The 22,006-nt window shown below is 50.3% G+C and overlaps 2 protein-coding genes across 2 annotated transcripts; both read right to left on the minus strand.

The window, feature by feature from the left end:
• Positions 1–1,385: 1,385 nt before the first annotated feature.
• Positions 1,386–9,380, minus strand: LOC100304257 (uncharacterized). Its single transcript, NM_001165700.1, has 8 exons — positions 8,953–9,380; positions 7,673–7,835; positions 7,180–7,380; positions 6,499–6,741; positions 5,881–6,028; positions 5,688–5,753; positions 2,192–2,360; positions 1,386–2,100 (listed from the first exon to the last, which is right to left on the minus strand). Exons 1-8 carry the CDS (start codon positions 9,320–9,322, stop codon positions 1,739–1,741), a joined length of 1,722 nt encoding a protein of 573 aa, NP_001159172.1. The 5' UTR covers positions 9,323–9,380; the 3' UTR covers positions 1,386–1,738.
• A 1,602-nt stretch (positions 9,381–10,982) lies between these two features.
• On the minus strand, positions 10,983–14,492 carry LOC100192602 (mtN3-like protein). The gene is given in 6 exon segments (NM_001137817.1): positions 10,983–11,567; positions 12,356–12,475; positions 12,581–12,742; positions 12,875–13,085; positions 13,222–13,258; positions 14,248–14,492. Coding segments are annotated over 6 exon segments (882 nt in total). The 5' UTR covers positions 14,300–14,492; the 3' UTR covers positions 10,983–11,267.
• Between the last annotated feature and the right edge of the window lie 7,514 nt (positions 14,493–22,006).

Raw genomic sequence — 22,006 nt, forward strand, 5'->3', positions numbered from 1 at the left:
CCATGTGAGCGTCGCTGACTGACTAGATAGCTGATGAGATCGAGTTAAATAACATGACAACAGGTGCTAAGAGTGTGTGGCCCTTGCCCGTGGCGACGTGAAGGAAGCAACAGGGGTTGCGGTGCTCTGTTGCCAAGGAATCCTCCTGCCGCCCTGCGGGAAGCTGAGGAAACGCATCGAATTGTGCTGCCCGAGAGGAACGGGGGCTGCCATGAGCTTTCTACTTACTTGGATTGGAGAGTCACCTCCTCGCGTAAAATTTGATACCAGTTTGTAACAAAGAAGCCACCGCTAGGACCGATGTACATGCTATCTCGCAAGGGCCTAAAGAAAGAAACAAGGAAAATTGTTAGCTTCGAGAATCGAGAGCCTTCGACCATTTGAACTGAAACTGAAATATGACTGGTAATAAGGGGCCCTTCTATTAGCTGTTAGACCTTCTATCTAGTACTTCCTCTGTTTATTTTTATTTGACACCGATTAGTATAAAATTGAACTAACTGGCGTCAAATAAATAAAAATGGAGGTAGTATATCAAAAATGGAGGTAGTATATCTAGTGACATCATGCGTTAGGTTCAAATCACTGAGTCGCCACAGGCCCACTAGATGTCCACTTTGCGCGGCATGGCTCGACACCGAACTGGCATCGTGCACCCACGCATCTTTCAAGAACCTTTTTTGTTTCAGCTTGGAAAGCCATCCCAAGCAGGCAAGCTTGCACGTCTGAACACAGTCCTGAGCTGAAACAGACAAGGCCGCCTAAGCGTGCACGTATACTAGACAGGAGAACGAAAAACCTCAAAATCGCACCAGTAGATTAGACCACCAGCTTATAACTAATTGACGATGCAATGCAATGTTATGCTATGAATTTATACATCAACCCATCTCTATATCTGCTATCTGCTTTCCAATCTTATCACGGATGAACAACAGTTTGTCCACTCTGATATTCAGATCTCTATCATATGCCCTAGCACATTGATGTTTCCTCCAGAAATGTTTGATTTCATGAATAGTGAATGACTGGTTGGTATAAGAAATGTGCTCCTCAAAAGGATACAATCCCCTGTTTGTCAGACAGGAACAAAAATTCGGTAAGGGGATAATGAATATCAATCACCAGTTCACCACTGCTATTAAACTAGAGAATCTATTTGTCATGGGTCCACAGCCATGATAATACGCAACAATTCACAATCAAGCATCCTGTAAAAATTAACAATATACAAGCAACAAAAAGTTTGAACAATATTTTGGCAACGACAACAGGAAAAGAAGCAATTTCATAGAACTCAGTCCTTCCAAGCAATCGCATAATTGTCAAATCGAAGATACAGGAGAACGATAAACATCAAAATTGCATCAGTAGACGAAAGGCTTACAATTCTGGGTCGGTGCTCTGCTATATAGTTAATTGACAGATAGACCACCAGCTTATAACTCATCGACAATGCAATGCTATGCCTTTACCCTATATACATCATGCTATCATCTCCAGGTCTGCTACCTGCTTTCCAATCTTATCACAGATGAACAATAGTGATGTACGATGCATGATATACTACCGCCTGAACACCAGTGCACCAGTCACCAGATTACCAAAACCTACACCAGTCACGACACGAAATTTACCAGCATGGCCAGTTTAAAAGCTTGGCCACTCAAACCTACACTCGTCATAAGTGGTTAATGCAAAATTGAGCTCTCTACTGCTCCTCGCCGACCTCCTCAGCCTACAGTCGTGCCGGGTTCTTGTATGGTGGAAGGACATGGAACCTCTTCACATGATCTTTCCTTGACCTGCAGTACGACAACAGGTGCCTCTCGTCCACCTCCCCAGTATCTGATAACCGGACACCGTACTCCAGTAGCCTCCTCACATCCCTGGGAATAGGGCTTTGCCATCGACCGTCCCACCAAGCAGGAGGGAGGAGCGGGGTCAAGGCGCATTGGTGTGGCTGGCGCCGACAGCTTAGAGGACCAGCATATCTGTTCCAGATATGGCCCCAACCAACCTGCGTCGACAGCCCCTCCACCAGCAAGTTGCTGTGGACACTACTTAGGAACGTGAAGTTGGTGCCTGAAGGCTCTCGACCTAATTACACAAGAAAAGTGTAGGCTGGTTTAAGTTGAGGGCTCAAAACTGGCCTAAACACAAAAGGCCACTGCGTGTTTAAAGACCGTACCATGCCTGTTTGCCGCAGCCAATGCTGTAATGAGTTGTGCGTAGGTGGTCCCCACACGACGATGTGCTCCAGTGACGACTGCGTACCTGGCCTGTGCAGCTATAAAGAAATCAACAAACGCCACCCACCTTGGAGCTGATCCCCAGTCTCTTGATCGAAAATCCAAGGGCTTGCAAAAAAAAAGTAGAGTTCAGGGAACAAGATGTGAAACCGGATAGATACAAAAGTATCCACAGAAATACCACAAAGCTGCCCATTGTTCATCAAAACAAATGTAGTTACAACTTGTGTTCTTAGACTAAAACAAAATCTTATATTAATGCATAGTACCACACTGTTACTTTTATGATCCATATAGTTTTGAACTGTAATACTATCTTCAGCAGCTTACCCATCCCTATACCCATATTCAAACCCCACTCTGCGAACAGTGCAGTCTACAGTGCAGAACAGTGTAAACCAATGTTTTTGGGTAAACTATGGGTAGACTGCTGCAGACGGTCTAACATAGCAACTTTAGGAAATATGCATAATTGTTTTTTAATTCCTGATACAAACTGTAACGTCCTTGACACAAATCTAGCATACAAAATTACTCCTAAACATTCCAACAAGGGTCAGAACTCAGAAAGGTGAGGAAACAGTAAAGATTCTGTTATGGACCTTCGGTCCATAGGGATAGCTGTCTTCTCCGGCGAGGTTATACCCCTCTGCCGCAGGCTTGGTTCTAGGGTAGCAGCCCTAGGCGCTTGAGAGGGTCATTGCAAGAGAGAGAGATTGAGAGATTGGTTTGATAATGATCTTGCTTGATTTATTCCCTGCTGCCATGCGGCTTATAAATAGCCCTATGGCTAACCAACTTCTCCTACAAACTCTCAACTAACTCCTACTTTCTTGGACTTATCTGATGCTAACCAACTCTCCACAATTCTCTCATTTCAATCTTATTCTCTAACTTTATCCCAGCTCATCTCAATCTTATTCTCTAGCCTTATCCCAGCCTGGTTATTGCCTCTCGCACCCTATTATGCCCATGACATCTCCCCCTCCCTTGAGGACCAGCTCGTCCTCGAGCTGCCATAGACTTACCTGACACGACTTAAGGTTAAGCCTTTTACATCTCGGCTTACCTTTATTATTTAAGACAAAAATACAAAATAATTGTGGAACTAAAATATAAATTTGAACTGCAGATATGTCCTCCTGTCCTCCTGGATCCCAAGGAAAGAGCTGAACTGCGGACTTCACGTTGGATGAAAGGTGAAGGAGGAACCAGCCCTTGGGTCTGTCCAGCACCAAGGTAGTTGCCCGAATGAGGGAGACGACCCTCTTTGGCCGTGCAGGGGGGCTGCATACCCAGATCTCGACTTCTGCAGGGGGTTCAAAAAGTATAGACGAGACCTGGTGGTTGGACGCGCAGGCTGCGAGTTGGTGCAGCGATGAGCTGATCAGCAAGTGCAGCTTCCGCACCGCCCGCCTAACAAGGAAGCCGCGCACTGCGGCTTGCAGGCGCACCACGGCCTACTCATGTGACGACGGCCATGGGGTGACCCTGGAGGCCACAGCAAGGTGCTTCTCCCCACGAAGGGACTGTACCTGGCGGCGTGCCAGGAACCCTCGCGCTGCCGCCTGAAGCCGCACCGCTGCTTGGAGTTCCTTCTCTGTCTTCTCCTTGTAGCGGTGGAACATCACAACGAATTGATCCCACTTCTCTTCGAGCCGAGTAAATGCATCTGGAGTTGGAGAGGGCGGGTGGGAGGACGTTGCGGCGGCAGATGGCGCGGCGGCTGGTGGTGGTGAGGGATGGGCGGCTGGTGGTGGTGAGGATAACCTGGCGGTCCATAGGGATAGCTGTCTTCTCCTGCGAGGTTATACCCCTCTGCCGCAGGCTTGGTTCTAGGGTAGCAGCCCTAGGCGCTTGAGAGGGTCATTGCAAGAGAGAGATTGAGAGATTGGTTTGATAATGATCTTGCTTGATTTATTCCCTGCTGCCATGCGGCTTATAAATAGCCCTATGGCTAACCAACTTCTCCTACAAACTCTCAACTAACTCCTGCTTTCTTGGACTTATCTGATGCTAACCAACTCTCCACAATTCTCTCATCCCAATCCTATTCTCTAGCCTTATCCCAGCTCATCTCAATCTTATTCTCTAGCCTTATCCTAGCCTGGCTGTTGCGTCTCGCTCCCTATGATGCCCATGACATCTCCCCCTCCCTTGAAGACCAGCTCGTCCTCGAGCTGCCATAGACTTACCTGACACGACTTAAGGTTAAGCCTTTTACATCTCGGCTTACCTTTATTATTTAAGACGAAAATACAAAATAATTGTGAAACTAAAATATAAATTTGAACTGCAGCTATGTCCTCCTGTCCTCCTGGATCCCAAGGAAAGAGCTGAACTACGGACTTCACGTTGGATGAAAGGTGAAGGAGGAACCAGCCCGTTCTTATGTTGGGTTTGTCCAGCACCAAGGCAGTTGCCCGAATGAAGGAGACGACCCTCTTTGGCCGTGCAGGGGGGCTGCATACCCAGATCTCGACTTCTGCAGGGGGTTCAAAAAGTATAGACGAGACCTGGTGGTTGGGCACGCAGGGTGCGAGTTGGTGCAGCGATGAGCTGATCAGCAAGTACAGCTTCCGCACCGCCCGCCTAACAAGGAAGCCGCGCACTGCGGCTTGCAGGCGCACCACGGCCTGCTCATGTGATGACGACCATGGGGTGGCCCTGGAGGCCACAGCAAGGTGCTTCTCCCCACGAAGGGACTGTACCTGGCGGCGTGCCAGGAACCCTCGCGCTGCCGCCTGAAGCCGCACCGCTGCTTGGAGTTCCTTCTCTGTCTTCTCCTTGTAGCGGTGGAACATCACAACGAACTGATCCCACTTCTCTTCGAGACGGCCAAAACTCTCTTCGAGCCGAGTGAATGCATCTGGAGTTGGAGAGGGCGGGTGGGAGGGCGTTGCGGTGGCTGATGGCGCGGCGACTGGTGGTGGTGAGGGATGGGCGGCTGGTGGTGGTGAGGATAACCTGGAGCTGATACCAGGTGTTATGGACCTTCGGTCCATAGGGATAGCTGTCTTCTCCGGCGAGGTTATACCCCTCTGCCGCAGGCTTGGTTCTAGGGTAGCAGCTCTAGGCGCTTGAGAGGGTCATTGCAAGAGAGAGAGATTGAGAGATTGGTTTGATAATGATCTTGCTTGATTTATTCCCTGCTGTCATGCGGCTTATAAATAGCCCTATGGCTAACCAACTTCTCCTACAAACTCTCAACTAACTCCTACTTTCTTGGACTTATCTGATGCTAACCAACTCTCCACAATTCTCTCATTTCAATCTTATTCTCTAACCTTATCCCAGCTCATCTCAATCTTATTCTCTAGCCTTATCCCAGCCTGGTTGTTGCCTCTCGCACCCTATTATGCCCATGACAGATTCCAACAAGGGTCAGAACTAAGAAAGGGCCATGAGATGATGAGAGTGAAAAGTGAATAATACCTTATCATTTCCAACAATCTCCAGACTAGAAGTCTTGGCAAACAATTTGTAATCAAAATTAAGTACCTGAAAACAATTGCAGAATCAACATCCAACTTCCTAATATTTCAAGAAATACATAATCAGTCTCCATAGTGCTTGAAATACAATGCTAAGTTCACCCTGTAGTATTCAATTCAACCTAGCAGCTAACCTCTGCAAACTCACTGATGTCTGACTTTATCTCCTTCACAAATGCTGGTGTGTCTGAGACCAAGGCCACCAGAGCTGTACCCTTAATATGGCTAAACTGTAGGGCTTTCTTGATACAAAGAACTGCAGCTTTTCTTGCTCGGACTGGCCTAGAGTAATAATAGGAGTTAACCTTCAACTGTTCAAAACATATGATGTATTCTAAAATGTAGGTGTGTTAGCCAACTATCGCCTCATTACTAATTAGCTCTTTAGCTCGCCTTTGCACAACACTGAGTGCTGCTAACAGATTATTTGCATGATACATGTGGTGGACATTCTGAAAATGAAAGATATTGAGTAAATATTGAAAATTTGAAATTGACTATTACTGTTTCAAACTTAAGTTTGAAGATTATATTACGGAAATAAAAGAAATATGCAAAGCTATCTTGGGTTACATTAACAATTTCAGCTACAAAGAAGCATTTTCAGTGACTACTGATGAACGAGATAAGTAGGCAAGTGAAATTGCATGATGTCAATATTCTACTACACTGCAGTTTTCCTTTTTGAACTGATGGGACAATCTATATAATTACTTCAATTTACACAAGCATCCACAAATAGTGCGCCATACCTATTCGCCATCATGCGCATGTGCAAAACAATATCTGGATTCACACCCTTCAAAGCCCAGTCAACTGCTTCTTGGACTTTGCTGGATGGAGATATAATAGCTCGCATAAGTTCACCAAATGTATTAGGCCTGGCGTACAATGAGTCTGGCAATCCAAAAAGAGCCGACGCGGCAGCCTTCATTCTAGGATGAACATTCTTCAGAAAGAACTGAATCCCAACTGCATCTGTTGCGCCATCAAACCTAGAATCGTGAATAAGTAGCACCATTCAGCATGCTTTTTACACATGGCTTTTGTATGAAAACTAAGGGCTCAAGAAAAGAAAGCAAATGAACTACTAATGTGTAAAGAACTGAATAAACAAGAAAGAATAAATGTACTACAACAAATGATTAGTTACATAAGAAATGCACACTAACAGAAATGACTGCTTAGTGGTCACCTAAGGCTTAAGAAATAAAAATTTAACCTTCGCGAACTTGTTCTCTAAACACTAAGCCTTGTGTAAGTGCAAGATGTGTCAGATATCTTCATCATCTAGTGTGCCTCTGGAGTAAATTAGGAAAGTTATCACCATTATTATTTTCTGCCCTTCTTCCAATCAATAACATATGCAGGTCATGCCAAGAGAAATATTGTAAAACGTAAAACTTATTCTAGGCTGTAACTGTAATACTAACCAGATAATTGAATCCTTCCAGCTATTCCAGTCACTACACAGAACATTCGTCTCAGTTGGATTTTCAAAAATATCCACTCTGATATTCAGATCTCTACCATATGTCCTAGCACAGCGATGCTTCCTCCACAAATGTTTGATTTCATGAATAGTGAATGACTGGTTGGTATAAGAAATGTACTCCCCAAAAGGATACAGTCCCCTGTTTGTTAGAGAAGAACAAAAATTTGTAAGTGGATAATGAATATTAATCACCACTGCTATTGAACTACAGAATCTATTTATCAGGGGTTCACAGCCATGATAATACGCAACAATTCACAATTAAACATCCTGTAAAAATTAACAATATATAAGCAACATAAAGTTTGAAGAATGTTTGGCAACAACAACAGGAAAAGAAGCAAATTCATAGAACTCAATGCTTCCGACCAATCGCATAATAGTCAAATCAAAGATACACATGAAAAGTAGCAGAGTGTAAATCCATATGCCTTGTTTGCCCGATGATCAAAGATCGGTTTAACATGACACTCAAGGCTCCCGCTGTTAAGATCTTGTACATTTCATTGCCAAATCCAGCTTCAGATGCTTTCCCCAACACAAATCCTTGTTTGCAGAATTCATGGGCAGGAAGCATTCTCACTCTTTCTGCTCCTGGCAAGTTAATTGAAGATGTAAACGTTGGGCTCCTGTGCATAACTACAAAGTGCAATTCTCCATGCAAATCTATTGGATACATCACAGTTGACTTATGACTGAACTATGTGATGCACATGTTAATTTACACTTCGTAAGCATGTGATGGGCCACAAACATGATAGCTTTTAATTTGTGTCTCTCTCCTGAACAAGTTTGTATCATGTGAATAGAAATTTTGTTGAATCAAGTAAACCAATGCTTCAAACAATTCAATAAACAGTGGTAGAAGATAGGCGGCCAACTTTCAATTTTGTATAAAAAAAATCATATACTGATTGTTCTGTTTATTAGTTGTTGATGTTCACAGCAACACTATATTGTGACAGGAAGCCCAATGAGTAATAAAGAACCTATGTAGACACTGCAGTTACAAATGGATATACTGGTGCATAATGTAGAAGAATGACAGTGGATATGTACCAAAATTCAGTTTGGTTCAAGGTTCTGTAATACACAAATACACAATCCTAATGTGATTTGCTAGAAACAACCACATGTAGTGGGGCGAATGATGGCAGCAAGTAGTTATGAGAACATACTTCGAGCAATGTCAATTTCTGCCACCGCCAGCAACATAAAAACTTGAGAAGTTCATAAGGGGCAATCAACTAATGTGAATTGCCAACCTATCAGGCGCTTTTCAGGCTAGTCCCCAATTCATTCCTAAATGGAGTGTTTGGATGAGCTAGAGCCAGTTACTAGTTAGGCTAAAAAATAGCTCAAAATAGACCAGGTTAGCTATCTAGATGGCTAACAATTAGTTGAACACTTGTCTAACAAATTAGCTCGCCTATTAGCCATTTAGCCCTCATGTTTGGATGCACTAGAGCTAATTTGGGCTAATGTATAGTTAGCTATAGTCATTAGCCCTTATAACAAAATAAGCCCTGTGTTGATAGCGTATGCCATCAAACTAGCCGGTTTATGGATCATATTCTAATCCACATATTGGTCCAAAAAAATATTCTAATTCACATATACATAGCATGGCTAACAAACCATGGAGCATTTACAGGGGAATAAAAACAGAGATCAAAATCGAGGAGACATCCTCTTCGTGACCGGAACGCACCGTGGAGCTCGAAGTGGCGCCGGATCATCTCGCGGACCCGCAGGCTGGCCTGCTCCGGAGAGCCCCGCCCAGCACCAGCGGCCTCCTCCCCCATCATCTCCACCGTTGCGCACGTGGCCCTGTCAACAACTACCGCAGGGTCACTGGCATCCGGATCCCGCTCCGCGGGAGGCGAGTCGTCGAGGAGCTCGTCTGAGGAGTCGCGGGCGTGGGACGCGGCGGAAGGGTTTGGGCGTTTAGGACCGTGGTGGTGCTGGAGTACGAGGAGGATGAGGGCCGCAGCGGAGAAGGCGGCCAAGAGGAGGGCTCGCTGAAGGAGACGCGATGACGAGCGGCCCCCGCGCCGCCATCTCATGGGTGCCGGCGGCATGGGAATGGCCGGCTGCGCGGGACTGCGGTACTGGCCTCCTGGGCTGGAACGAGCACCGGTGCGGCGGTGCCCTGTTCTGGACTGCAATACTGCCGCAATACTGTGCTGGAGCGAGCGCGCATTGGTCCGGTGTTGATTTTTTTTCTTTTTTATGTTTTTGAAAATATATAGAGGAGAGGAATAAATTGCTATGCGTATGTATCTGTCATAACCATTAAATTTAAATAGTTACATACATATTTTAGTTTTATTTAATATATCATTTAAAATGTAAATATATAAATATATTTTTTTCTTTGATCCGGGAATCCTAGAAATGATTTAAGTTTCTAAACTAGCCCTGCATTTTTGGGATTGCTACCCTGAGTAATAAGAGTATCACAAAAAGCTCTCTAGAAAATGACTCTTCAAAATCCGTTTTAACCGGCATCTAAAAAATTAGTGAGGGTAGATTTTAATTCTCTCTCCAACAGATCCCTTAAAGTGGCATATTGTTTCTGGGGAGCCCAAAAAACCTCTCATTTGTAGCTACAAATGAGGAAGTTTTAAGAGCTATGAAAAAAGTTTGGAACGTTTTAGGGGAACTGTTGGATATACGTTTTTGTATTTTTTCCAAAAAACTTTATTTAGAAGAGACTTATGGTAAGCTTTTGGGGATGCTATAACAAGGATTTTATTATGATTTGATTTTCTAAACTAGTCCTAAAGACTTGTTTGAATGTATAAGGAGTTAAGGGTTGGAGTGGATGAGCGACATATAATGGCCCTGTTTGTTTCGGATTCTAGCAGCTTCTGGCCACTAAAAACTGCTGCGGACTGCCAAACGCTCAGCTTTTCAGCCAGCTTCTATAAAATTCGTTGGGACAAAAACCATCCAAAATCAATATAAACACATAATCGGTTAAGTCGTTGTAATAGTAGGAATCCATCACTTTGTAGATCCTGAGTCCTATGAACAACTTCATCTTCTTCCACACGTAATCGTAATGATACTCAGATTCTCCCCACAGCCAGATTCTCCTCACAGCCAGATTTTCAGAAAAGCTGGTCAGAAAAAAGCTGAACCAAACAGGCCCATTGTCTAACCTGGGAAAGCCCACGGCAGTTTGGAGTTTTGGCCCGAAAGAAATGCACAAAAGGCGAAAAGGGACGTTGCTCCTAATAAGGCTGTCTAGTAGAGAGTTTTCTAGCATGATCTTTTAAAACTGCCATGCTATCTATAACAAAATGAAAAAATAAACGAAACACTCTTTTTTAATGAAAAGTTTCATTTTAGAATTTGTAGATATATAATTCCATGACCCATATATAGTCGATAATAATTGTGCTAGCTAAGACAGTTTGATCTCCATGACACTCACTTGTTCTCTTTTTTAAAAAAACGTTTTCACTTCATCAAAAAGGTTCTTGAGACAACTCATTAAATAGAAATAAAACTTGCACTTAGACCGGTCTAATCATTATCATCCCTAAACTGTGAAAGTGTACGGAGGTCCACACATAGGGTTTCAAATCATAGATCTTTTAAAAGTTTCAAAAAGGTGTCAGATGTCTTATGATCAGGCACACGGTAAAAAAAATGAAACTTACGCGTGTGATATACTAGATATACAACATAACATAATTAATGAGACTCGGCTCCAAATGACAGACGAAGCACTTTGGCATAAAAACGAACTTTAGCTTTTGCTTTAATAGGACCATTTATATATATTTTTTTTGTTATTACATGGAAGGTGACGGACACACTAATAATAATCGGAGGCAAGAACTACAACAATGACAATCTAAAATTAATACATGCGCATATTGCGCGAGAACGAAATGAAACAACATGAGTTGCCAAACTGCATGCGCACTTAATTTATGTTATGTTACGACCTACCGGATACACATACATACGCATGTTCTTCTTCATGAATTCTGATCTGATCGAGCGAGGAATCTAGACTTGCTCGGCGTCGCTGCGTCCCGCGCCGTTCTCCGCCGGCTTGGCGGCGCCCTTGGCTGCTTCCTCCGGGTGGCCGTCGTGGACCTTGACAAGATCCTCCGCCACGGCAGCTGCAGGTGCCGTCGTCGCCGCGGTCAGCTTGGCAATGGTGACCACCACATGTTCGCCGGGCGCCTTGTCCTTGCTGGCGTCGTCGGCCACGTCCTTGGCAGGCACCCTGGGCGTCGCGTTGCGGTAGAGCGCGTAGAGACCCATCTGGACCACGCCGAAGCTGAAGCCGATGACGTTTGGCAGCTGATGAGGACGCAAACAAAATAGAAAGAGCTGTCAGTTGCTGATCGATCGATCTGTTTCGCTGGAGAAAGGGGACGATCGAGTCCAGTGGCGGACGCAGAACGAAAATTTAGGGGGGGCCAAAAAAAAACCACATGGGAGCTATGATTTTCTAATTCGCTAAGTCCACTGACCGCATGAGATAAGTCATATCGTTGCGACGAGCGAGATCTAGCTTGTCGAGCGGATCGACGTCACGAGAAAAACAGGACAAGTGACGGAGGCGCTAGGAAGGGGCGAAGTCCGGTGGCGTCGCATCGGGAATGGGTCGGCGGCGTAAACAGGGCAGCGAGCAGACTGATTTAGGTGGTGTCGGGAAGATTAGAGTTAGACTGGTAGGTGCAAGGACTGAACCGAGAGGATTCGGCGAGCAGGCTCATAATATGATTGTTTTAGGTCATGTTCTAAACCTCTAGAGCTAACTGTTAACTGGTTTTAGCTGGGTTGGGATATCTAACAATTAATACTTATTTGAGGAGTATAGCTAACAATTAGTTGATCCATTCTAAACCTCTCGGCTAATTTTAGCAACTAGCTATTAGTTTTAGAGATTTAGAACAAGACTTTATACTATCTAAAATTTTGATTTTTCCCACACTTAATACTAAATAATTATTAGGTATAAAAGAGTGTACAAAATTGAGGGGGGGCCATGGCCCACTTTGCCCCCCCTCTGGATCCGCCTCTGATCGAGTCAAGTTATCTCGCGGCTCTTTTACATGCCGAAATGAAAGCTCTAGTTTACTTACAGCGACGTATTTGTCCTTGATGAGGAGGCCGTAGAGGAACCAGACGACGGCGCTGACGGTGAGGGAGAGGGAGAGCGAGAAGGGCATGAACTCGACGCTCCTTGTCCTCACCACCTGGCGCTGCAGCAGCCATGTATATGCATGGTGTTAGAGGTTGCAATAAGCATCTATACACTCGATAGGTAGCTAGATATATATATGCATGGTGTTGGGTAGTGTACGCACGATGATGCTGAGCGGCGCGACGAAGACGCTAACGGAGAAGGCGACGCAGACCCAGCCGAGGACGACGACGCGGCGCTGTCCGGCGGAGAGCAGCAGCGTGAGGAGGAGGATGAGCCCGAACACGCCCACGTTGAGGAGGAGGAGGATCTTGGCCGTGAACAGCTGCATATATACGTATGCGCGTGCGTGGGTGAGGACGGATGCATGTGCATGGATGAGCTTTGCATGCCCGGCCGAATTAATCCCGGCCGGCCCAAAGCAGGAGGAATGAGAAGCACGACGGCGACGACGGACCTTTGCCTTCTTGGGCGCGTAGAGGAGGTACATGGCGATGTAGAGGGTCTCGATGACGCAGCCGGCGGAGTTGATGGTGATGAGCAGGAGCTCGTTGGACTTGAGCAGCGCGTAGTAGATCCACAGCATGGCGCTGAAGAGGGCCACCACGTACGGCACCGACTGGAACCCCTCCGTCGACTTGTTCTTGTAGATCCGGTAGAACGTCGGCCTGCGTCGTCGTCATCGTCGTCGTCATCGTCCCATGGACGATGCGCCCCCATGCCAAACCACGCGGTCAGCAGACCATCACGCGCACATATGCAGCTGATGAGCTAGAGTCTAGAGAGAGAGGGAGAGAGCCTTACAGTGGGGCCAGGTAGGTCATGAAGGAGATGATGTTGCCTGCAAACACAAACAGCAAACCGCCAAACAAAAGAAAAAGGAGCGAGAGGCGTCAGATAGAATTCAGCTGGGGAGCTCGAGCTCTGTGCATGAGCATGACACATGCAATGCAACTATCTCCTTCAATCAATTTCGATGACGACGACGCTTTGTGATGTCACGCCACACCATCAGGGCTGGGCATTCGGTTTTTTTCTAAACTTCGGTTCGGTTTTCGGTTTTATAAAACTTCGGTTCTTCGTACATTAGAAACCGTTCGGTTTTCTAGAAAATGAAAAACCGAGAAATTCGGTTTCGGTTTTTTACTTTGGTTTTTCGGTAAAAACCAAATACCAAACTTATACTTAAGACAATACATATAACAAGTTTACATGATAGATTACACATAATTTTTAAAAATAAAAATTATATAGGCACAAATATTTAGAGATACATCATACATCACATACAAATAAGTGAATAATAATTTAATTGTATCACACATTTAGTTCACATAATCTAATAGTCAAATTTGAGAATTGATAAAGTTTGGTATTCGGTTTTTTTGGTATTTCGGTTCGGTATACGGTGAAAACCGATTACGATGCCGAAAACCGAACTTCTTAGATACAAAAACCAAAACCGAACCGAACTAACGAAAAATCGAAATTTCGGTTCGGTTTTCTGTTTATGGTAAAAAAGTGTCCACCCCTAATCAGAGGCAGCAAAGGCATGCAAATATATATATATATATATCCTCCTTTTTTCTTTTCTTCTTTTCCCCCTCTTTCTGCCCTAAATAATGGACAGGGCACCATAGCATATATGTCCTATATATATATATCTCATTCCCTGCTTTCTGTAAAAAAAAATATATCTACTTCTCCTTCCGACCCAATAATGAAGAATAAATAAAATTATGTTTTATATGTATATCCTAGCTATAGGGGAGACCCTTTTCCCGATGAGAAGCGCACTTACAGTGAAATAAGGAAATGTAAAAAAAATACCGAGGAGGCCGAAGGCGAAGGCCATGGGATGCAGCAGGGACAGGCCGGCCATATCTGGAGATCGAGCGTTTATATATGAGGAGGATGAGTTTATTTGTATTCCTAATTTCCTATACTTCGTCAAGCTAGCTTGCTTATGAGCACTTGATCCTTCTCCTCCACAATGCGAGAAGGAAAAAGGAAGACAGGAGGTGTGGCTGGCAACTACTACTCGAGTTGCTTGCCCTGCCTGAAAGCTTGATGGTAGCAGAGATCTTGGAGGAGGGGCGGTTTATATAGTGTGTAGTGACCCCGGCCGCCGGGCCCCCTGCAGCTAGCACACTCAGCACCATTTTGGTCCTGATCGACAACAGCCAGGGAGATTGAATAAGCTAATAAGCTAAGCTAGCTAGGAAACGAGATAACCATCAGCATGACACAAAGTGGCACATGCAACGTGCGCTTTCCTTTTGTGCTCGCAATCCCTTGTCCTCTCACTGCACTGTTTTTTTTTTTTTTTTTTTTGCGAGAGATTGCACAGCACAGCAAGTTGGTGTGTACATCCCAGCAGGTACGTACTTTAGGTAGGCGGCCTTCGCTCTATATACAGTACATGAATGGGAAGGTCAGTTACGTTGCATCTCATTTCTTATTTTAAACTCTACTCTATAAACAATATAATTTATACATATAGTATAAAAAAATTTTTTGCACTGCTATATTCACTTATGGTGTGCCGATCATATACAGCCTTATTAGCCAATAAGGAGTTATAGGCGTTATCTGGTCTAGTTGTCGTGACGCATAGGAAATGAACTTGCATTGCCCCCGGCATATGATCAGGTCGAGATAAGTTCGTTCGTCCAAGGTGATCTTGTAAAATGCGTAAACACGTAATAAAGAGAGACAGTTATCAGCACAGGGCCGGGAGTAGTGAGAGCTGAGCCATGCATGCAGGGGACGCGCGCGGTCGTCACTTGCGTTGCGTGTGGCCTGGCCTCACGATGGCGGCGAAGAGATGTAGGGTGGTCAGTTTTTTTTTAACCGTTTTTTTAAGAATTGAGAAAAATTTGACGGTACAGAGAATCTGATTATCATTAGGATGATAAAGTTATCCATGACGTTCAGTATCTATAAAGTGACGGATTCCTATTATTAAAACGACTCAATTTATTATATGTTTATGTTGATTTTTGTCGGGGACCATAATTAGGGGTACCCTCAAGACGCCTAATTCTCAGCTGGTAACCCCCATCAGCATAAAGCTGCAAAGGCCTGATGGGTACGATTAAGTCAGGGATCAGTCCACACGAGTGACTCGATCACGCTTCACCCGAGCCTAGCCTCGGCCGAGGGCAGCCGACCTCGAGAGACTTCCGTCTCGCCCGAGGCCCCCCTTTTTACGGCGGACACATCACCGGCTCGCCCGAGGCCTTGGCTTCGCTCAGAAGCAACCTTGACTAAATCGCCACACCGACTGACCAAATTGCAGGGGCATTTAACGCAAAGGTGGTCTGACACCTTTATCCTGACACGCGCCCCCCCGGCAGAGCCGAAGTGACCGCCGTCACTCCACCGCTCCTCTGACCAGTCTGACAGAAGGACAGCGCCGCCTGCGCCACTCCGACTGCGGTGCCACTCGACAGAGTGAGTCTGACAGGCAGTCAGGCCTTGCCAAAGGCGCCACGGCGAACTCCGCTCCGCCCGACCCCAGGGCTCGGACTCGGGCTAAGACCCGGAAGACGGCGAACTCCGCTCCGCCCGACCCCAGGGCTCGGACTCGGGCTAAGACCCGGAAGACGGCGAACTCCGCTCCGCCCGACCCCAGGGCTCGGACTCGGGCTAAGACCCGGAAGACGGCGAACTCCGCTCCGCCCGACCCCAGGGCTCGGACTCGGGCTAAGACCCGGAAGACGGCGAACTCCGCTCCGCCCGACCCCAGGGCTCGGACTCTGGCTAAGACCCGGAAGACGACGAAACTCCGCCTCGCCCGACCCCAGGGCTCAGACTCCGCCCTGGCCTCGGCCGAACGACTTCCGCCTCGCCCGACCCCATGGCTCGGGCTCGGCCTCGGCAACAGAAGACAGACTCAACCTCGGCTTCGGAGGAGCCCCCACGTCACCCTGCCTAGGGCACAGACCCGCCACGTCAACAGGGAGCGCCATCATCATCCTACCCCGAATCGACTCGGGTCACGGAGAACAAGACCGGCATCCCATCCGGCCAGCTCCGCCGGATGGGCAATGATGGCGCTCCACCAGCTCTGTGACGACGGCGGCCCCCAGCTCTCTTACGGAAGCAGGACGACGTCAGCAGGGACTTTACCGCTCCAACAGCTGTCCCTCCGCCAGGCTCCGTCGCACCTCCGACAGCCACGACATCACGCCAGCAAGGTGCCAAGATCTCTCCGGCTGCCACATTGGCATGTACCTAGGGCACTAGCTCTCTCTCCGCTAGACACGTAGCACTCTGCTACACCCCCCATTGTACACCTGGATCCTCTCCTTACGACTATAAAAGGGAGGACCATGGCCTTCTTAGAGAAGGTTGGCCGCGCGGGACCGAGGACGGGACAGGCGCTCTCTTGGGGCCGCTCGCTTCCCTCACCCGCGTGGACGCTTGTAACCCCCCTACTGCAAGCGCACCTGACCTGGGCGCGGGACAAACACGAAGGCCGCGGGACTTCCACCTCTCTCACGCTCGACTCCGGCCACCTCGCCTCTCCCCCCTTCGCGCTCGCCCACGCGCTCGACCCATCTGGGCTGGGGCACGCAGCACACTCACTCGTCGGCTTAGGGACCCCCCTGTCTCGAAACGCCGACAGTTGGCGCGTCAGGTAGGGGCCTGCTGCGTGCTGACGAACAGCTCCCCGTCAAGCTCCAGATGGGCAGTCTCCAGCAACCTCTCCGGCCCGGGACGGTGCTTCGTTTCGGGACTCTTGAGTTCATGTGCTTCGACGGCAGCTACGACATGATACTTCTTCCACCGCCGCGCGACGACGACAATGGCGGCCGACAACCCGCCCGCCGGCGGCGGAATCGACGACATCTTCCTCGCGTGGTGGAAGAGCAACATTCGGGCTCGCACCGTCCTCTCCCCCGCCAACGGAGGAGGAGGCGGGGCCATCAAGGCCAGGCGGGAGGCCGCGCTTCGTTGGCCGTCGAGCGAATCGACGCCCCCGACGCCCCGACGGAAGGCACGCCGGACGTCGACCTCGCGTTCAAGACGGAGGCAAGCGCCGTCCCCCCGCGACACGCTGACCCCGAACAAGAAGACGACGCCGGCGCGCTCGCGGAAAGCCTGCAGGACGTCGCCCTTGTACCTGAGACGACGGTGCAACCAGTCCCCGATGTGACTACGTCGCTCCTCGTCGACCAAAAGGTACCGACTAACTCCCATCTTGCGTCATTTCGACTCGGCCTCAACCCGCCAAACGACCTCGTTTTGGCGGGCGCTCTCATGGAGGCGAGTGCAACCCCACTGGGGTTTCGTATGCGGTCGCCTTGGGACCGGCTGACGGACGTCTCGACCTACGGGCCCTCTGGGTCCGAGGAAGATGACGATCCCAGCATCTGTTGGGATTTCTCCGGACTTGGCAACCCCAGTGTCATGCGGGACTTCATGACCGCATGTGACTACTGCCTATCCGACTGTTCCGACGGAAGCCGCAGCCTTGGCAACGAGAGCTGCGGCCCAAGCCGCGAATGTTTCCACATCGAGCTAGGGGATCCCTCCGAAGGCAACCATCTCGGCATGCCGGAGGACGGTGATCTTCCTAGGCCGGTGCCTCGCGCCGACATCCCACGGGAGCTAGCTGTGGTCCCCGCTCCGGCGAGGGGTTACGACCCACAACTCGAGCAAGTCCGCGAGGCGCAGGCCAGGCTCAACGAGGGAACGGGAGCGCTTGAGCCGGTCCGTCGGGACGTCGGGCAGGTATGGGCGGGCCAACTCCTGGCCGGAGAAATACGTCACCTGCCCCAAGGTCTCCAGCACCGCGTCGCCAACGATGCCAGGGTCAGGCCGCCGCCCGCATCCAGCGGGGTTGGTCAGAACCTGGCAGCCGCAGCGATGCTCCTCCGCGCGATGCCGGAGCCATCAACCACCGAGGGTCGGCGAATCCAGGGAGAGCTCAAGAATCTCCTGGAAGGCGCTGCGGCCCGACGGGCCGAGAGCACTGCCTCCCGAAGGCAAGGATATCCCTCGGAACCTCATGCCGCGACTTCCCGATTCATGCGGGAAGCCTCGGTCTACAACGGGCGCACGTGCAACACCACGCCTGCGGCCCCGGGCCACCTCGGCAACGAGCACCATCGGCGCGACCGTCGGGCCCACCTCGACGAAAGGGTGCGCCGAGGCTACCACCCCAGGCGTGGGGGGCGCTACGACAGCGGGGAGGATCGGAGTCCCTCGCCCGAACCACCCGGTCCGCAGGCCTTCAGTCGGGCCATCCGACGGGCGCCATTCCCGACCCGGTTCCGACCCCCGACTACTATCACGAAGTACTCGGGGGAAACGAGACCGGAACTGTGGCTCGCGGACTACCGCCTTGCCTGCCAACTGGGTGGGACGGACGACGACAACCTCATCATCCGTAACCTCCCCCTGTTCCTCTCCGACACTGCTCGCGCCTGGTTGGAGCACCTGCCTCCGGGGCAGATCTCCAACTGGGACGACTTGGTCCAAGCCTTCGCTGGCAATTTCCAGGGCACATACGTGCGCCCCGGGAATTCCTGGGACCTTCGAAGCTGCCGGCAACTGCCGGGGGAGTCGCTCCGGGACTACATCCGGCGATTCTCGAAGCAGCGCACCGAGCTGCCCAACATCACCGACTCGGATGTCATCGGCACGTTCCTCGCCGGCACCACATGCCGCGACCTGGTGAGCAAGCTGGGTCGCAAGACCCCCACCAGGGCGAGCGAGCTGATGGACATCGCCACCAAGTTCGCCTCTGGCCGGGAGGCGGTTGAGGCTATCTTCCGAAAGGACAAGCAGCCCCAGGGCCGCCCATCGGAAGAGGCTCCCGAGGCGTCTGCTCCGCGCGGCGCCAAGAAGAAAGGCAAGAAGAAGTCGCAATCGAAACGCGACGCCGCTGACGCGGACCTTGTCGCCGCCGCCGAGTACAAGAACCCTCGGAAGCCCCCCGGAGGTGCGAACCTCTTCGACAAGATGCTCAAGGAGCCGTGCCCCTACCATCAGGGGCCTGTCAAGCACACCCTCGAGGAGTGCGTTATGCTTCGGCGTCACTTCCACAGGGCCGGGCCACCCGCTGAGGGTGGCAGGGCCCGCGACGACGACAAGAATGAAGATCACCCAGCAGGAGAGTTCCCCGAGGTCCGCGACTGCTTCATGATCTATGGAGGGCATGCGGCGAATGCCTCGGCTCGGCACCGCAAGCAAGAGCGCCGGGAGGTCTGCTCGGTGAAGGTGGCGGCGCCAGTCTACCTAGACTGGTCCGACAAGCCCATCACCTTCGACCAGGCCGACCACCCCGACCATGTGCCGAGCCCGGGGAAATACCCACTCGTCGTCGACCCCGTTGTCGGCAATGTCAGGCTCACCAAGGTCCTGATGGATGGGGGCAGCTGCCTCAACATCATCTACGCCGAGACCCTCAAGCTCCTGCGTGTCGATCTGTCCTCCGTCCGAGCAGGCGCTGCGCCCTTCCACGGGATCATCCCTGGGAAGCGCGTCCAGCCCCTCGGGCGACTCGACCTCCCCGTCTGCTTCGGGACGCCCTCCAACTTCCGAAGGGAGACCCTGACGTTCGAGGTGGTCGGGTTCCGAGGAACCTACCACGCCGTACTAGGGAGGCCATGCTACGTGAAGTTCATGGCCGTCCCCAACTACGCCTACCTAAAGCTCAAGATGCCGGGCCCCAACGGGGTCATCACCGTCGGCCCCACGTACAAACACGCGTTCGAATGCGACGTGGAGTGCGTGGAGTACGCCGAGGCCCTCGCCGAGTCCGAGGCCCTCATCGCCGACTTGGAGAACCTCTCCAAGGAGGTGCCAGACGTGAAGCGCCATGCCGGCAACTTCGAGCCAGCGGAGACGGTTAAGGTCGTCCCTCTCGACCCCGGCGGCGACACCTCCAAGCAGGTCCGGATCGGTTCCGGGCTCGACCCCAAATAGGAAGCAGTGCTCGTCGACTTTCTCCGCGCAAACGCCGACGTCTTTGCGTGGAGTCCCTCGGACATGCCCGGCATACCGAGGGATGTCGCCGAGCACTCGCTGGATATTCGGGCCGGAGCCCGACCCGTCAGGCAGCCTCCGCGCCGATTCGACGAGGAAAAGCGCAGAGTGATTGGCGAAGAGATCCACAAGCTAATGGCAGCAGGGTTCATCAAAAAGGTATTCCATCCCGAATGGCTTGCCAACCCTGTGCTTGTGAGGAAGAAAGGGGGGAAATGGCGGATGTGTGTAGACTACACTGGTCTCAACAAAGCATGTCCGAAGGTTCCCTACCCTCTGCCTCGCATCGACCAAATCGTGGATTCCACCGCTGGGTGCGAAACCCTGTCCTTCCTCGATGCCTACTCAGGGTATCACCAGATCCGGATGAAAGAGTCCGACCAGCTCGCGACTTCTTTCATCACGCCGTTCGGCATGTACTGCTATGTCACCATGCCGTTCGGTTTGAGGAATGCGGGTGCGACGTACCAGCGGTGCATGGACCATGTGTTCGGCGAACACATCGGTCGCACAGTCGAGGCCTACGTTGATGACATCGTAGTCAAGACAAGGAAGGCTTCCGACCTCCTCTCCGACCTTGAAGTGACATTCCGATGTCTCAAGGCGAAAGGAGTCAAGCTCAATCCTGAGAAGTGTGTCTTCGGGGTGCCCCGAGGCATGCTCCTAGGGTTCATCGTCTCCGAGCGAGGCATTGAAGCCAACCCGGAGAAGATCGCGGCCATCACCAGCATGGAACCCATCAAGGACTTAAAAGGTGTACAGAGGGTCATGGGATGCCTCGCGGCCCTGAGCCGCTTCATCTCACGCCTCGGCGAAAGAGGTCTGCCTCTGTACCGCCTCTTAAGGAAGGCCGAGTGTTTCGCTTGGACCCCTGAGGCCGAGGAAGCCCTCGGCAACCTGAAGGCGCTCCTTACAAAGGCGCCTGTCTTGGTGCCCCCGGCGGATGGAGAAGCCCTCTTGGTCTACGTCGCCGCGACCACTCAGGTGGTTAGCGCCGCGATTGTAGTCGAGAGGCAAGAGGAAGGGCATGCATTGCCCGTTCAGAGGCCGGTCTACTTCGTCAGCGAAGTACTGTCCGAGACCAAGATCCGCTACCCACAAGTTCAAAAGCTGTTGTATGCTGTGATCCTGACAAGGCGGAAGCTGCGACACTACTTCGAGTCTCATCCGGTAACTGTGGTGTCATCCTTCCCCTTGGGGGAGATCATCCAGTGCCGAGAGGCCTCGGGCAGGATCGCAAAGTGGGCGGTGGAAATCATGGGCGAAACGATCTCGTTCGCCCCTCGGAAGGCCATCAAGTCCCAGGTGTTGGCGGACTTCGTGGCCGAATGGGTCGACACCCAGTTGCCGACGGCTCCGATCCAACCGGAGCTCTGGACCATGTTTTTCGACGGGTCACTGATGAAGACAGGAGCCGGCGCGGGCCTGCTCTTCACCTCGCCCCTCGGAAAGCACTTGCGCTACGTGATGCGCCTCCATTTCCCGGCGTCCAACAATGTGGCTGAGTACGAAGCTCTGGTCAACGGGTTGCGGATCGCCATCGAGCTAGGGGTCAGACGCCTCGACGCCCGCGGTGATTCGCAGCTCG

The sequence above is a fragment of the Zea mays genome, chromosome 4 (assembly GCF_902167145.1).
Source record: "Zea mays cultivar B73 chromosome 4, Zm-B73-REFERENCE-NAM-5.0, whole genome shotgun sequence".
Classification (NCBI taxonomy): Eukaryota; Viridiplantae; Streptophyta; class Magnoliopsida; order Poales; family Poaceae; genus Zea; species Zea mays.

Coding starts and splice junctions, on each gene's coding strand:
- LOC100304257 (NM_001165700.1), bottom strand. CDS start 9,322: ATGCCGCCGGCACCCATGAGATGGCGGCGCGGGGGCCGCTCGTCATCG. Junction 6,742..7,179: donor TGGAAGGATTCAATTATCTG/GTTAGTATTACA, acceptor TCACGATTCTAG/GTTTGATGGCGCAACAGATG. Junction 2,361..5,687: donor AGATTGTTGGAAATGATAAG/GTATTATTCACT, acceptor TTTTTTTGCAAG/CCCTTGGATTTTCGATCAAG.